Raw genomic sequence first — 14,541 nt, forward strand, 5'->3', positions numbered from 1 at the left:
TCGTTTGTTGCAAAATCTACAGACTAAGGTCCTGAAGTGAATAACGTTTCGTAAGGTTCTTCCTCTCTAACTGGTTTCTGTCTCGATTATAGGTACAAGAACATAGGACACTCATAGCAGATAATACATATGCTCTAAGTGCTCCACAGAAACAGGCGCATTTATTTTCACCCAACTCCAGACTCAAGTGTGGTAAATCTATTACTATCCCCATCTTACAAACAAGACTCCGAAGCAGAGAGGTGACCTGGTGGAAAGTGGTGAAACCGGTGTATGGGACCTAGCAAACCGCATTCAAAGTCCGCGCAGATCCTAGACATATACGCCTCTAAGGAAAACCAAAGCAGGCATGCCCTTTCCAAGGCGAAGTTCTAAAAAGGAGGTGTTTTATCTGGCTTCTTTCTATTGATTGTTCCTCATTCAACAAAGAAAATGTTTTTGTTTTTACAGTGAGGATGCGGATGAGGTCAAAGATAAGCTGGCTCAGCTGAGATGTCACTTTACCTGGGAGTTACTGATTGAAGACACTGAACTGCCTGACTTGGAAAACAGGATCTTCGATGAGATTGATTTCCTAGACACCAAATACAACGTGGGGATCCACAACCTGCTGGCCTACGTGAAACACCTGAAGGGCCAGAACCAGGAAGCCCTGGGGAGCCTGAAGGAAGCAGAAGACCTCATCCAACAGGAACATGCCGCCCAATCAGATGCGAGAAGTCTGGTCACGTGGGGCAACTACGCCTGGCTGTATTACCACATGGGCAGACCCGCAGAAGCCCAGGCTTACCTGGACATGGTGGAGAGCACTTGCCAGAAGTTCGAGGCTCCCTCCCGCTACAGGATGGAGTGTCCCCAGATGGACTGTGAGGAGGGATGGGCCTTGCTGAAATGTGGAGGGAAGAACTATGAACGCGCCAAGGCCTGCTTTGAGAAGGCTCTGGCAGTGGAGCCGGAAAATCCTGAATTTAGCACTGGGTATGCCATCACCATCTACCGCCTGGACGTCTTCAGCACAGCTGCAGAGGCTAGCGAGGCGTTCTGCCTGCAGCCCCTGAAAGAGGCCATCAGGCTAAACCCAAAAGATGCGTATATTAAGGCTCTCCTTGCCCTGAAGCTTCAGGACGTAGGCCAAGAAGCTGAAGGAGAAAAGTACATTGAAGAAGCACTGACCAACATGTCCTCGCAGACCTACGTCTTCCGATACGCAGCCAAGTTCTACCGAAGAAAAGGCTCTCTGGATAAAGCTCTTCAGCTCTTAAAAATGGCCTTGCGGGCCACCCCCTCCTCCGCCTTCCTGCACCACCAGATAGGGCTTTGCTACAGGGCACAAATGATCGAAATAAAGAGAGCTGCCAACTGGCAGCCCAGAGGAAAGGATAGAGAAAATGTTGATAGAATGATAAGATTAGCCTTATCTCATTTTCAATTTGCTCTGGAACAAAAGCCCACATTTGACGTTGCTTATATACACCTGGCAAGTATGTACATAGAAGCTGGCGACTACGGAAGAGCTGAAGACACGTATCAAAGAGCGTTCTGCTTGAAATCACTGGAAGAAGAAAAACTCCAAAAGATACATTTCCACTATGGTCAATTTCAGGAATTTCAAAAGAAATCTGAGGTTAATGCAATTATCCATTATTTGAAAGCAGTAAAAATAGACAAGGCGCCATTTTTAAAGGATAAAAGTATGAAATCTTTGGAGAAATTGGCTTTAAGGAAACTTCGTAGAAATGCATCTGATGTAGAAAGCTTGAGCATTCTTGGGTTCATCTACAAAGTCAAAGGAGAGATGAATAAGGCCCTGGAGTACTATGAGCGGGCCCTGCGGCTGGCTGCTGACTTTGGGAACTCTGAGACAGGATCCCTAGCCGTGGAAATATGAACGGCGTTCACATTTTGTTTGATTTTTAGGTAAACATGTTAACTCTAATCATTTTTTCTGCTTGCTGCTTTCAAAAACATATTAAGTAATCCACTATAGTGATGTAAGTTTTTAACATTTATACTGAAACCTGATACAATATTGTTTGTATTCAACAGTGGATAGTGAAACAGATATGTATACCTTTCTGTATGTGAGAGTGAGAGGAACCATTTCTCTGTGAATGTTATCTAGTAGAAAAACAGTTTTTTGAGTAGACTGGTAGCAAATAAAGCACTGGACTTACATAAAATAAAATGTTTTATTCATTCATTTTATCAACATATAGTTTTCAGTGTTAGATACTGAATATGGTGATGTGGGGGAGGAAAAAATCTTTTTACTCCACCCATTTTAGGTTCACTGGCCAGGACCCTGTAGTGAGACTGACAAGGACAGATGAACAAGAGAAAAACAGGTTGATTAACACATGCATCTCCCATACACATGGGAGCGCCCAGTGATGAGTAGCTCAAAGGGTGGTTAGAACTTGGATTTACATGGCATCCTAACAAACTAACATTACATTTAGAGAAGGGATAAGAAAAAGGAAAAGAACCTTGAGTTTCTAGTGTGGCAAACTGTAGGAATGTAAATACATGGGGGAGATTAATGGAAAATAAGAGCTAGTTAATAAGGTTTGTCATGTAGATTTCTCCGGTAGTGACTTGGGCTGATAGGGGCCTAGAGTGGTCTCAGGCATCAATCAACTTCTCTCTCTGGATAGAGAGGGTAAGGGGACATCTTTACAAATTTATGTACTGCTTTTAGGCAGATAGGGGGGTTGCAGAGAGTTTTCCTTACATCTGCTTCTTAATTGCCTTCAGCTGAAAATAATCCATGTGCCAGGCGCCTGGGTGGCTCAGTCGTTATGCATTTGCCTTTGGCTCAGGTCGAGATCCCGGGGTCCTGGGATTGGACCCACATCAGGCTCCCTGCTTAGCCTCTCCTTCTCCCTCGGCCCCTCTCCCTGTTCATGTGCATGCACCTTCCCTCTCTCTCTCTCATAAATAAATAAATAAATAAATAAAATCTTTAAAAATAAAAATAATCCATATGCCAACGTGACATATTTTGGGGTGCATACTCTGTTATCCTTCAGTGAAGAAAGCAGACACTTCCCCAAACCTCCTGAAATTCACAATCTACACAGACAGTAAAACAAGTGCACAGTCAATTAAAAGTCAGCTTTCTCCAGGAAGATGTCTGGAAGTTAATTTATTGCCAAATTATTCCAAGCAGCTCCTCTTGTTTTATGCCATTTGAAGCACGATTTATTCAGTTGTTTTCTGGTCTTGATCAAGACATAGGAAAAGGATACTAAATGATCTGAGAGACCATCAGTACAATCACCTTTGATTATGACATTTTATTAAAAGGGGTTGTATACCGAGCAATATTTTTAAAAGGATAAAATAAGGAAACCATGTGACTTTTTTCGTTCTTCTATTTACTTGGGGGGTGGATGTATTAACTTCCTACTGCAGCTGTAATAAATTACTACAAACTTGGTGGCTTAAAACCACAGAAATTTATTCTCTTACAGTCCTGGAGGTCAGAAGTTTGAAATGGGTTTCGTTGGACTGAAATCAAGGTGTTGGCCCGGCCACGCTGCCTCCAGAGGTTCTAGGGGACAAGCCCTTTTGTACCTTTTTTCAACTACAAGAGGAAAGCCTGCACTTCTCGGTGGGGATCCTAATCCACAAGAATTCAAGTCCTCAAGGAATTCACAGACAGACTGCACAGGCCTTTGGATTCCTACCGGAATTCTACAGGAACTGAAGGGACCAGACTTTTTATCATTGAAGGGCAAACATCAGTAACAGAGAGGCAATCTTCCCCACTTAACTTGTAATTAAAATCAGAGACTTACTAGATGGAACAAAAAGGCCTTCTTACAGTGCTTATGTTTGGGGCAGGAGGCCAGGTGGTGCTAAAAATGAGTCTGACCGCTGCCAACTCTCCCAGAGAGAAAAATACTGAAGGTAAATACTTGTTGGATAATTGGTTGATTCTCTACTAGGCAACTCTTCCCAGGTATTGCTATCCATCATTTGCCACCAGAAAGCAGAGCTTATTCGTGCAATAAGTCTCTGGATTATATGATATGTTTGTGTGAGGTGTGTTTGACAATCTGCAGAGACCACAGTTATTACAGTGTCTTATAACCTAATACCATCTCTCTATCCCCTCCCTCCCTATCCTGGAGGAAGTCTCTGCACCCTCAGGGCTCAGCAGCTCTCATGTTTGCAATAGCCTGGATGTTGCAGAGAAAAACAACAAGCAGCAAATCCAGAAAAACAGATGCTTTTTGGTATTGAAAACACTACTGCCAAGCTTACACATGACTATCTCCAGGCATTACCAAGAAGTCTCTTTAAATTGACAGCTGACTTCCAGGAGCTGGCTACTCCCATGGAAATGACTGGCAGAACCTCAGCTGGTGTCTTTATTTAGAGTTTCCAAAATTTCTCCAAGTGCCTAGGAAATGTCTCTCATGTCTCCTAAATCAGGCCAAGCCACAGCTCCTGTCATTCACTACTGTGAAGGTGCCCCCAGGCCAGATCTTTGCTAACTGCTGTCAGCACACCACTGCAAGCTTCAGTTCCTTGAGGACCCTCCCTGGCCACCAGTGTCTCCATTCTCATGATGCTGCTGGTGCTGGAACTGCATTGGGAATGAGGGCCCCTACCCATGGCCTGCCCCAGCTTGAATGACCCACCCTCACTCTGAATCCACAGCCCTGTGGCTTGCCCCCAGCCAGACCAAATGTGATACAACAGCCTCCACTCCAGAGTCCCACGCTGAAGGGAGTGGGCCTTCTCCAACATTCCCCTTGGTATCCTCCCTTTTACTCAGGCCTCCTCATGAACTCCAGGATCATGCCCAACTGCTCTCCATCTGTGTTCAACTCTTTCTCTCCTACCTGAAATCCAGCTCTATCTCTTCCAGTTGTGAGGACTAACTCAATGAATTCAAACAAATACATGAGAGTATCATTTATAGCACAGATTCTCAAGGAGGGAGGGTGTGAGGGGAGAAGTGAAAGTTGCCCTGAGAGGGAAAAAAAAGTTGCTTTTGGCACCTTACGATTTTGTTTGTCACAACTGCAGGGTGCTACTAACATTTAATGGGTATGTGGAAGGACACTGCTTCGATATCTCATGATGCCGGGCAGCTTCCCGCAACACAGAATCATACAGCCCAAATGTCAATAGCATGACGTTGAGAAACCCTCTCCTACACCTATTTCTTGAAAGAGTTATTACTTATGTTTTGGTTTCCCAAGCAGATTTTAGATCAACTGCCATGTTTCACTTTCTATTTCCCTTTGTTGGTAGCTGCTATGTTTTACGTGTTGATTAGAATAAATTCAAAAGGGGCGCCTGGGTGGCACAGCGGTTAAGCGTCTGCCTTCGGCTCAGGGCGTGATCCCGGCGTTATGGGATCGAGCCCCACATCAGGCTCCTCCGCTATGAGCCTGCTTCTTCCTCTCCCACTCCCCCTGCTTGTGTTCCCTCTCTCGCTGGCTGTCTCTATCTCTGTCGAATAAATAAATAAAATCTTTAAAATAAAAAAAGAATAAATTCAAAAGACAAAGGACTACTGATTTTCCCAAGAACTCACCCATTCCAACAGTCTGTGAAAAAAGATCAATATTCAAATTCCATCTAGTAATTTTGGCATGTTCAACACCCACTCGACAGCCAGGCTTGTTTCTTTTCAATCCTGAAAATGTATCTTCCTTTGAAATTGTATTTACAGATGGCTTTTGTGTTTCTGAATTTAAATTCCTAAACAATATAAGTAGGTAACCAGGAACTTTTTTTCCCTTCCATGTTTACCTCTGATTACTTAGTTGCTATCCATCTAAACCATAATAAGCAAAGAGAATCTCTTGGCCCAGATATGGTTAAGAGAAAAGAAGGGAAAGAAGCAGAAACGAGGCAGAAAACAATGCACTGAAAATTTTTTCAAGCACTAGAGTGCTATTAAATTTTTCTACATCCTTGGTAAGGAGGAAATTGTGGGTTTATTTTTCACCCACAACAAAGTCTTCAGTACCTTTTCTAAAATGTGGCTTCCTGGGTCACCTGGGTGGCTCAGTTGGTTAAGCGTCTACCTTCGGCTCAGGTCATGATCCTGGGATCCTGGGATCCAGCCTCGCATTGGGCTCCCCGCTTAGTGAGGGGTCTTCTCCTCCCTCCCCATTCCTGCTCTCTCTCTCTCTCTCTTTCTCACTCACTCTGTCAAATAAATAAAATCTTTACAAAGATAAAAATAAGTAAAATGTGGCTTCCTGCTTCAGTTAAACATTACAATAGCCTTCAGGCCCATGACAGTACCTCTCTGATCTCATTTCTTATAACTTTTTCCCTGCTCTTCCTACTCCAACCACACCATCCATGCATGGCAAGTATATGCCCGCCTTCTGGGGTTTGAACTTCCTTCCTTGGCCCCATAACCACAGTGCTCACTTCTTCACCTGCTTCAGTTCTTTACTCAAATGTTACTCAGTGAAACCTTCCCCCCCCACATATTTATAATGGAAAACACCCTGCACTGTAACCCTCTCCGTGCTTTTTCTCCATAGCACCATCTGACACACAATGCTTTATTTGTTGTTTATTATCTTGATCTACTCCCTCCAGAAATTAACTCCCTGAAGGTAGGTCCCTTCTGTTTTCTTCTTTGCTGTATTGATCATGTCCGGCACAATGTCTGGCTCTCGGCAGGTCAACATAATTTGCTGAATCAATGAACGAATGATTAAAGTCAAAGGGGACAAAAATTTTAGTGTATAGGTATTTGGCGTTTTCTGCTTAGATCCCCAATACCACCCCCATCTTTATTAGAAGTATTAAGCAAAGCAGTGCCACAGAAGACGAGCACTGTCATTTAAGTCCGCGAAGCGGTGTGGAAATCTCTCGGCAAAGCCATTCGGCAATAGCTGTCAAATTCTAAAATGTATATTCGCTTTGACTCCAAAGTTCCTAACTTTACCCAACGGGAATAATGGCACAGGTGCACAGCAGCACACCTGTGTTGTCTGTTGAATTGAGGCGGGAAGCAGGGACTTCTTTCCGTTTAGAATGCAAAGAGATAACAAAGAACATCACTGCCACCATTTACAACAAAAATAACACAGAACAATCTCCTGTTGTTTTATTTTTTAAAAAGATTTTATTTATTTGAGAGAGAGCGCACGCACAAGCGAGCGGGAGGGACAGAGGGAGAAGCAGACTCCCCGCTGACCCCAGGACCCTGAGATCATGACCTGGGCAGACGCTCAACCGACTGAGCCACCCAGGTGCCCCTCTCCTGTTATTTTATTTAAAAAAAAAAAAAAAAAAAAAGTCACTCCAGTGGCACACAGACTCGGCGAGGCAGGCGAGACCCCAGACCAAAGTCCGGAGGCCCCGCTGCAAATCGCACACGGAACCACCCCCAGCTCCGCAAACCTCTTCCCCAGGATCTTGCAGAAGTTCGCTTCCGGGCTCTGGCCTCCGCCTCGTCCTGGAGCAGGGTGACCACCTAGTTTCGTTTTCCCGCTGGGGTGCGGCTCTTATAAAGGCGAAGGCCCGGGGCACAGACCTCGAGCCGTAGACGCCCGCGGGAAGCGCACTCCCCGCACGCCCGCCCGCGCCTGCCCTCCCGCCCGCGCCTCACGCGCACCCACGCACCCCTCCCCCCACCCCCCCCCGCTCAGCAGCCCCGGGCTCCCCATCCTCCGCAGAAAGCCCGAGGGGACAGCCGCCTCCTAGGACGGCCCGCCGCCCCCATGAGGTGAGGCTTCTCTCCGCTTCTGCTCCCAAACTCCGCGTAGGCCTCGGACTCCGTGGCCCGCGCAGCGCCGCGGCACTTCCAGGGGCCGAGCCTCGGGCGCCCCACAGCGGGCGTCGGCTTGGGGCGCCCCCGTGAGCCCGGGCCCCACCGGCGCTGGCCTCCCACTCCCTCCCGGGACTGTCGCTGCCGGCTTGTCACCTGGATCTGCTGCTACTGCCCTGGTGCCTTTCTGACTTCGAGGTCTCCAGGTCTCAGCTCGTCCCCTCCTGGGAGCTGCATTCTTGTTGACCCCCCCAGTGCGCGATATTGTGCGGGTGTCTGTAGCTGGTCTCCTTTACCAATTTACAGGGCAGGGCTGCTCTTCTCCCCCGGTTTGTGCGCCCAGGTGCTGGCACCCTGCCCTGCGCCTGATTAGTGAACCGTCCGCATTCATCAGTGGAGGGATTAGAGGCTAAATTATTGTTCCAAGTCCCGACTCTGAACACCCACTCGTTGGATGACCCAAAGCAACATTTCTTAATTTCTGTGAGTCCGTTTCTTATCCGTAAAAACGAATGACGTCCAAATCTTAGGACTGTGGAAAGAGTTAATCAACTGCTTATCATGTGAATATTTGCAAATATTATGTGAAGTAAAAAATGAAATTTAATCAGTGCCCCACTTCTAACATCTGCAGGAAGGGAGGGGGGTTTCAGGAAGGTGCCTGAAGAAAGGGAAAAGGGGTGCACTCTGTGTATGCAGGATGGCCTGGAAGCCGGTGGACCCCACTGGGGAGTGTCCCCCAAGAACAAAGAAAGATGCTCCTTCCTGGCTAGAAATCAAAATTGCCTTAAGATAAATGTTGCCTCTTTCAGACACAAGAGCCTCTCTCTGCCAGCTTCCCAGAGACAAAGTTTAAAAACTAACTGGACAAAGTTAAAAAGTAAAACTTAGCAGGGCACCCGGTTGTGTACAAATTCCAGAGTTGGGCAAAGCACTTCAGTGACTGGCTGAATGTACCTTTGAGATCTCACGGTCACAATCACATTCTCCGGGACAGCCCTCCTCAACCTCCTTGGGCTGGGCTAGGGCTGACCTTCAGGACAGAAGCAGAGAGGGATTGTACAGGGTGCATGGGCAGGCGGCTGGTAAGCCCGTATTGGCAGGGATCTGGGCAGGCTGTGAAGGGGTTGTCCTCCCATGATTTTGGTGCACTTGCACCAGAGAGAGAAACCACTAGCCACCAAGGGATAATCATACCAGGTTTCCCAGTCAGGACCATAGAAGACAATCCAAAACCTATTTCCAGAATCCAAACATAGGGCCAGACAGCATGCCAAGACATAAAGCCAAGCGGGATAGGGAAGACTAAGTGGGAAAAAGTCTGGAGCCATTAGCAGGAAGGGAAGAACTAGCAGGAATTCCTCATCTGGAATCCAGGTGCTTTTTATGCTAAGCCTAACCTCTGGGCTGGACGTGCCAGAAGTTGCCAGTATGTATCTACATTTTCATTCATTCAACAAATATTAACCAAGCTTCCATTATCTGCCTAGAATAATAGATGCTGCGGACACAGAGGTGAAAAAAATTAAATCACAATAAGGTCTCTATTCTCATGGTGCTTATATTTAAATGGAAGAAATAAACAATAGCTAAGTGAGTAAATAATCAACATAATTCAGAAAGTGATAAGAGCTCCAAGGAAAATAAAATAGTGTAATGGGCTAAGAGAGTGACCTAGAATGGAGGGGGCTGTTTTAGATAACTCTGCCCTGGCAGCCTCTTGGGTAGGGTATATTTGAGTGAGTAACAGGAAAGAGCTAGTCATGCAAAAATTCAGAAGCAGAGCATCCCAAGTAGAGTAAAAACAGCAGGTATAAAAGTCCTTAAACTTGATGTGTTTGAGATAGAAGAAAAGTCAGTATGTCTCAAATACGGTGAATGAGGAGAGTAGGAGGGAAAAAATCAGATGGGTAGGCAAGGCTGGGTCCTTTAGGGACCTGTGGGACACGGCAAGGGCTGGATTGATATCTAAGGGTGTTGGGTATCCATTGGGAGATTGTAAGCGGGAAACTGACATGATCTGGTTTACAGTTTCAAAAGTTTACTAGGACCCTATGGGGAATTAAGACAGGAAGCAGGGAGAAGAGATTTTGGCCCCAGCCCCAAGGAAAGGCGATTGTAGTTCAGACTAGGAAAACAGCAGTGGAAATGCAGGAAAGTGGATGGATTTGAGATGTGGTAGAATTAACACAACTTTGTACTGGATTGGTTGAGGGGTTAAGACAAGAGGAATGGAGGGATCAAAGATTACTCCTAGGTTATTTGCCAAACAAGATCGGGAAGACAGGAGGAACAGAATTAAGGAGTCCAGGTTTCTGTACTGGATATGTTTATTTCAGATGCCAACTGAACTTCTAATTGAAGATGTGAACTAAAAATTCCTTAAGTCTGAAATTCAGGGGAAAGATCAGAAGTTGAGGAAGTATGTTGAAAGGTCATCATGTTGTATGAGGAAGTCTTTATTGGATTGTAGGAGTAAAGTATTTTAATGCATTTCTCGATGATAATTTTATCTTTGATAACTAAGATCACTGCCCTTCCTTCGGGTCACTTTTTTTTTCGAAGATTTTATTTATTTATTTGACAGAGAGAGAGAGAGTACAAGCAGGGGGAGCAGCAGGCAGAGAGAGAGGGAGAAGCAGGCTCCCTGCTGAGCAGGGAGCTGGATGAGAGGCTCAATCCCAGGACTCTGGGATCATGACCGGAGCAAAGGCAGGAGCTTAACCGACTGAGCCACCCAGATGCCCCCAGATCACTTTATTTACCTAGCTCTGTTGTTGTTTGAGAGAGCCACTAATCATCCTTCAAGAAATAAATCCCTCTGCCACTTCTTATCTAAAGCACTCTGCACAGCAAGTCCTGGTGAGAAGTGGCTCCATCTGACACAGCTGCAACAATGTAGAATGTTGGGACTTTTGACTGAGGGCTCATATTTGAAGCCATCACTTTCTTCACCTGAGATCTGGAAACACCTGGCTTGTCCTTCCCCCCCCCCCCCCCCCCCCCCCGGGCAGCCACACAGACGTCTTAGCTGTTCTTTACGCTGCTCTAGAATCCCTTCACATTTTCTTTTTAGGGCCTCCCCAGGCAAAATGAATTTTAAATACATTACATATATTCTGTATTTTAAAGCAAACTATTCTAAAAACAACTTCCAATGTTTATGTTAAAGAGCTGGTACAGCACTATGGTTGAAAGACATTAGCTTTAAGCACTCTGAGTCAGGCAGGACGAGGTCTGAGTCTGAGCTCAGCCACTTTATAGCTGAGTAACCTCGGGCATGGAGTTTAAACTCTGTCCCTCAGTCCCCATCCATACAATTGTGAACATACTAAAATGTTATAAAAATTAAATGTAATTTAGAGGTGCTTGGCACACTGCCTGGCATGCAGTAAACTAGCGATGAATGGCAGCATCCAGTTTTATGCAGGGGTTTGTTTTGTGTTGTTTTTCAGTATTCACCTGATTGATTCTGGATAGTATATTATAAATGGTGCAGCATTTGCATTTTTGAGCCGAATCTCAGTGAGCCCAGTCATATGCATGAAGTTGTTTTTTCAAATCTATCTGTATTTGCCATTTTATTTAGCTCTTCACCTTGAATAAAATAGCAAACAATTTTAAGTTAAAGGAGAGCTCTAACTTGTTGTGCTGGAGGCCTTTTATTCTATGAAGCCAGACAGGCCCAGCATCTCCAGTGTCCTGTCTCATACAGGAGCCATGAGTCATATGTGGTCATTTAAATTAATTAAAAGTAAAGGAAATGTAAAATTCAGTTCCTGAGCCATCCTAGCCAAATTTCAAGGGATCAGTGGTCACTTGTGGCTAGTGTCCATCACATTGCACAGCACAGATAAAAACATTTCCATCATGGAAGAAAGTTCTGTTGGCAAGCTCTGGTCTAGCACCTACAATCAATAAAACATGGCACCTATAGACATGTGCATATGTACCCAGAAAGAATGACAATAAATATGAAAATTATAAAACTGGGGTGCCTGGGTGGCACAGCGGTTAAGTGTCTGCCTTAGGCTCAGGGCGTGATCCTGGCATTATGGGATCGGGCCCCACATCAGGCTCCTCTGCTATGAGCCTGCTTCTTCCTCTCCCACTCCCCCTGCTTGTGTTCCCTCTCTCGCTGGCTGTCTCTATCTCTGTCAAATAAATAAATAAAAATCTTAAAAAAAAAAGAAAATTATAAAACTGAAATTAATAATTTACAAATTAACTTAAATGTGTACTAAAGATAATATTGTCATTAAGGTTTAAATTTAGTTTTTATAAAAGCTGGAAAACAATTCGTGGAGTAGATTAGATTGTAAGAATGAAATGGTTTTATTTGTCCGATTACTACTACTGGTTGTGCCACTAATCCAGTTCTCTAACTCTTGTCACTTTTAGCTATTAAGACAGTCCCTTCCCCATTCCCAAAGACTCAGTCCCATGCAGTTTAAAACCTCAATCTTGTATGTGATTCAAAGCACTCTTCTCCTTCCCAACTCCCAGCAAATATTGATGAGTGCTATGCAGGACAGGAAAATGAGATATACTAGACTTCAGGATGACTGGCAAGGTGGGGGTGCAGCATTAGCTAGAGTGGTCAGGGGTACCCCTCTGTGAAGAGCTGACATTTGAGCCAAGACCAGAATTATGAGGATAAGTAATCCCTAGAATTCTCTTAGGAGGAATTCACAGAATAAGGGTGTTAAAAGCAGATGCAAATGCCCTGAGGTAGGTAGACTTGGCAGAGGAAATACACCTTTTTTAAAGGCCAGTGTGACTGGAGCACAATGAATGAGAGGAGATTGTACAAAATGAGGCTAGAGAAGTAGACATGGAACAGATGATGAAGAGCATGGCAACCACGGTTCGGAGTTTGAGGCTGGAGATCAAGAGTTGAGTATTAACAACGTATAGCTTCACTTCTGCTTCATGTTCCATCTTTCTTGCAGTTATCCTCACTCTTTCCCATAGGCATCATTCTCTCCCTCAATACTGGATCATTCCCAATGGCTTATCATTAAGCCATTAAAAACTTCATGATTAAAACTTTTTTTTTGACAGTTCCCCCAGCCTCCCTCCAGATGGAGCTCTATTTGTCTATTCCGTTAATAGTAAAATTCCTTGAAAAGAGTGGCCTATATTCCCCATATCCACTTTTTCACCTCCTGTTGTCCCCCCAACCAGTAATGTTTTCATCCCTGCCTTTCTAGTAAAATGCTCATCAAGGTCCCCCACAGCGTTGCTCCAGTGCAAACAGTGATCTCTTCTCTGTCCTCAATCACTCAACCTCTTAGGGTCATTGTACATATCGATATCCATCTGTTCTTCCTGAAATAAATATTTCTTCCTTAGGCTTTCATGACATCATGGATTTTTTTTTTATATTCTACTTCACCCATCCCCTCATCCACCTCCCCTCTGGCAAACACCAGCTTGTTCTCTGTATTTAAGAGTCTGGGTCTTTTGTCTCTTTTTCTTCGTTCATTTGTTTTGTTTCTTGAATTCCACATATGAGTGAAATCATATGGTATTTGTCTTTCTCTAACTTATTTCATTTAGCATTATACTCTCTAGCGCCATCTCCATCCATGTTGTTGCAAATGGCAAGATTGCATTCTTTTTTATGGCTGAGTATACTCCATTGTGTATCTCGCCATCTTCCTGATCCATTCATCTATCAGTGGACTCCTGGGCTCCTTCCATAATTTGGCTATTATAAATGATGCTGTGATAAACATAAGAGTGCATGTACCCCTTTGAATTAGTGTTCTTGTATTCTTTGTGTAAATATCTAGTAGTGGTATTTCTCTTTTAAATTTTTTGAGGAAACTCTGTTCTCATTTCCCTGATTAGTGGTGGTGAGCGTCTTTTCATGTGTCTCTTGATCTTCTGTATGTCCTCTTTGGAAAATGTCTTTCCAGGTCCTCTGCCCATTTTTAATCAGAGTATTTGGTTTTTTTGGTATTGACTTCTATAAGTTCTTTATATATTTTGGATATTAACCCCTTATCAGATATATCATTTACAAATATCTCTTCCCATTCAGTAGATTGCCTTGTCGTTTTGTTGATGGTTCCCTTTCTTGTGCAAAATTTTTTATTTTGGTGTAGTCCCAGTCGTTTAATTTTGCATTTGTTTCCTTGCCTGAGGAGACATGTCTAGAAAAATGTTTCTATGGCCGATGTAAAAGAAATTACTACCTATATTTTCTTCTAGGAGTTTTATGGTTTCAGGTCATAAAAACATTTAGGTTTTTAATCCATTTTGAGTTTTTTAATTTTTAAATTTTATTTATTTAGAGAGAGTGCGTGCAAGTGTGCAAGGGGAGGTGCGGAGAGGGAGAGAAAATCACCAGCAGACTCTGTGCTGAGCGTGGAGCCTGACGCGGGGCTGGATATCATGACTGTAAGGATCGTGACCTGAGCCAAAACCAAGAGTCAGTCATTCAACTGACTGAGCCACCCAGGCACCCCTATTTTATTTTTGTGTATAGTAAAAGAAAGTGGTCCAGTTTCATTCTTTTCCAAGTAGCTGTCCAGTTTTCCCAGCACCATTTTTTGAAGAGACTGTTTTTTTTCCCTTTGTAAATTCTTGCCTCTTTTGTTGAAGATTAATTGACCGTGTAAGCGTGGGCTTATTTCTGAGCTCTCTGTCCTGTTCCATTGATCTCTGTGTCTGTTTTTGTGCCAGCGCTAGACTGCTTTGAGGACTACAGTTTTGTAGTAAATCTTGAGATCTGGTTTGTGGTACCTCCAGTTTTGTTCTTCTTCCTCAGTCAGCTT

The 14,541-nt window shown here is 44.2% G+C and overlaps 1 protein-coding gene and 1 pseudogene across 4 annotated transcripts in view; one reads left to right on the forward strand and one right to left on the reverse strand.

Moving 5' to 3' along the window:
- LOC123795539 (antiviral innate immune response effector IFIT1-like) overlaps positions 1-2,209 on the forward strand; it is a 39,077-nt gene extending 36,868 nt beyond the window's left edge. For all 3 annotated transcript variants that reach the window (XM_045802360.2, XM_045802359.2, XM_087863170.1), the window contains one exon: positions 451-2,209. In XM_045802360.2, the coding sequence (XP_045658316.1) occupies positions 451-1,888 (1,438 nt within the window). In that variant the 3' untranslated portion in view covers positions 1,889-2,209. The remainder of the gene's footprint in view (positions 1-450) is intronic.
- Positions 1-14,541, reverse strand: part of LOC148110017 (triosephosphate isomerase-like) — a 54,703-nt pseudogene that overhangs the window by 17,874 nt on the left and 22,288 nt on the right. The gene's annotated exons all lie outside the window — the stretch shown is intronic.

The sequence above is a fragment of the Ursus americanus genome, chromosome 6, assembly GCF_024610735.1.
Source record: "Ursus americanus isolate L20-20 chromosome 6, mUrsAme1.1.p, whole genome shotgun sequence".
Classification (NCBI taxonomy): domain Eukaryota; kingdom Metazoa; phylum Chordata; class Mammalia; order Carnivora; family Ursidae; genus Ursus; species Ursus americanus.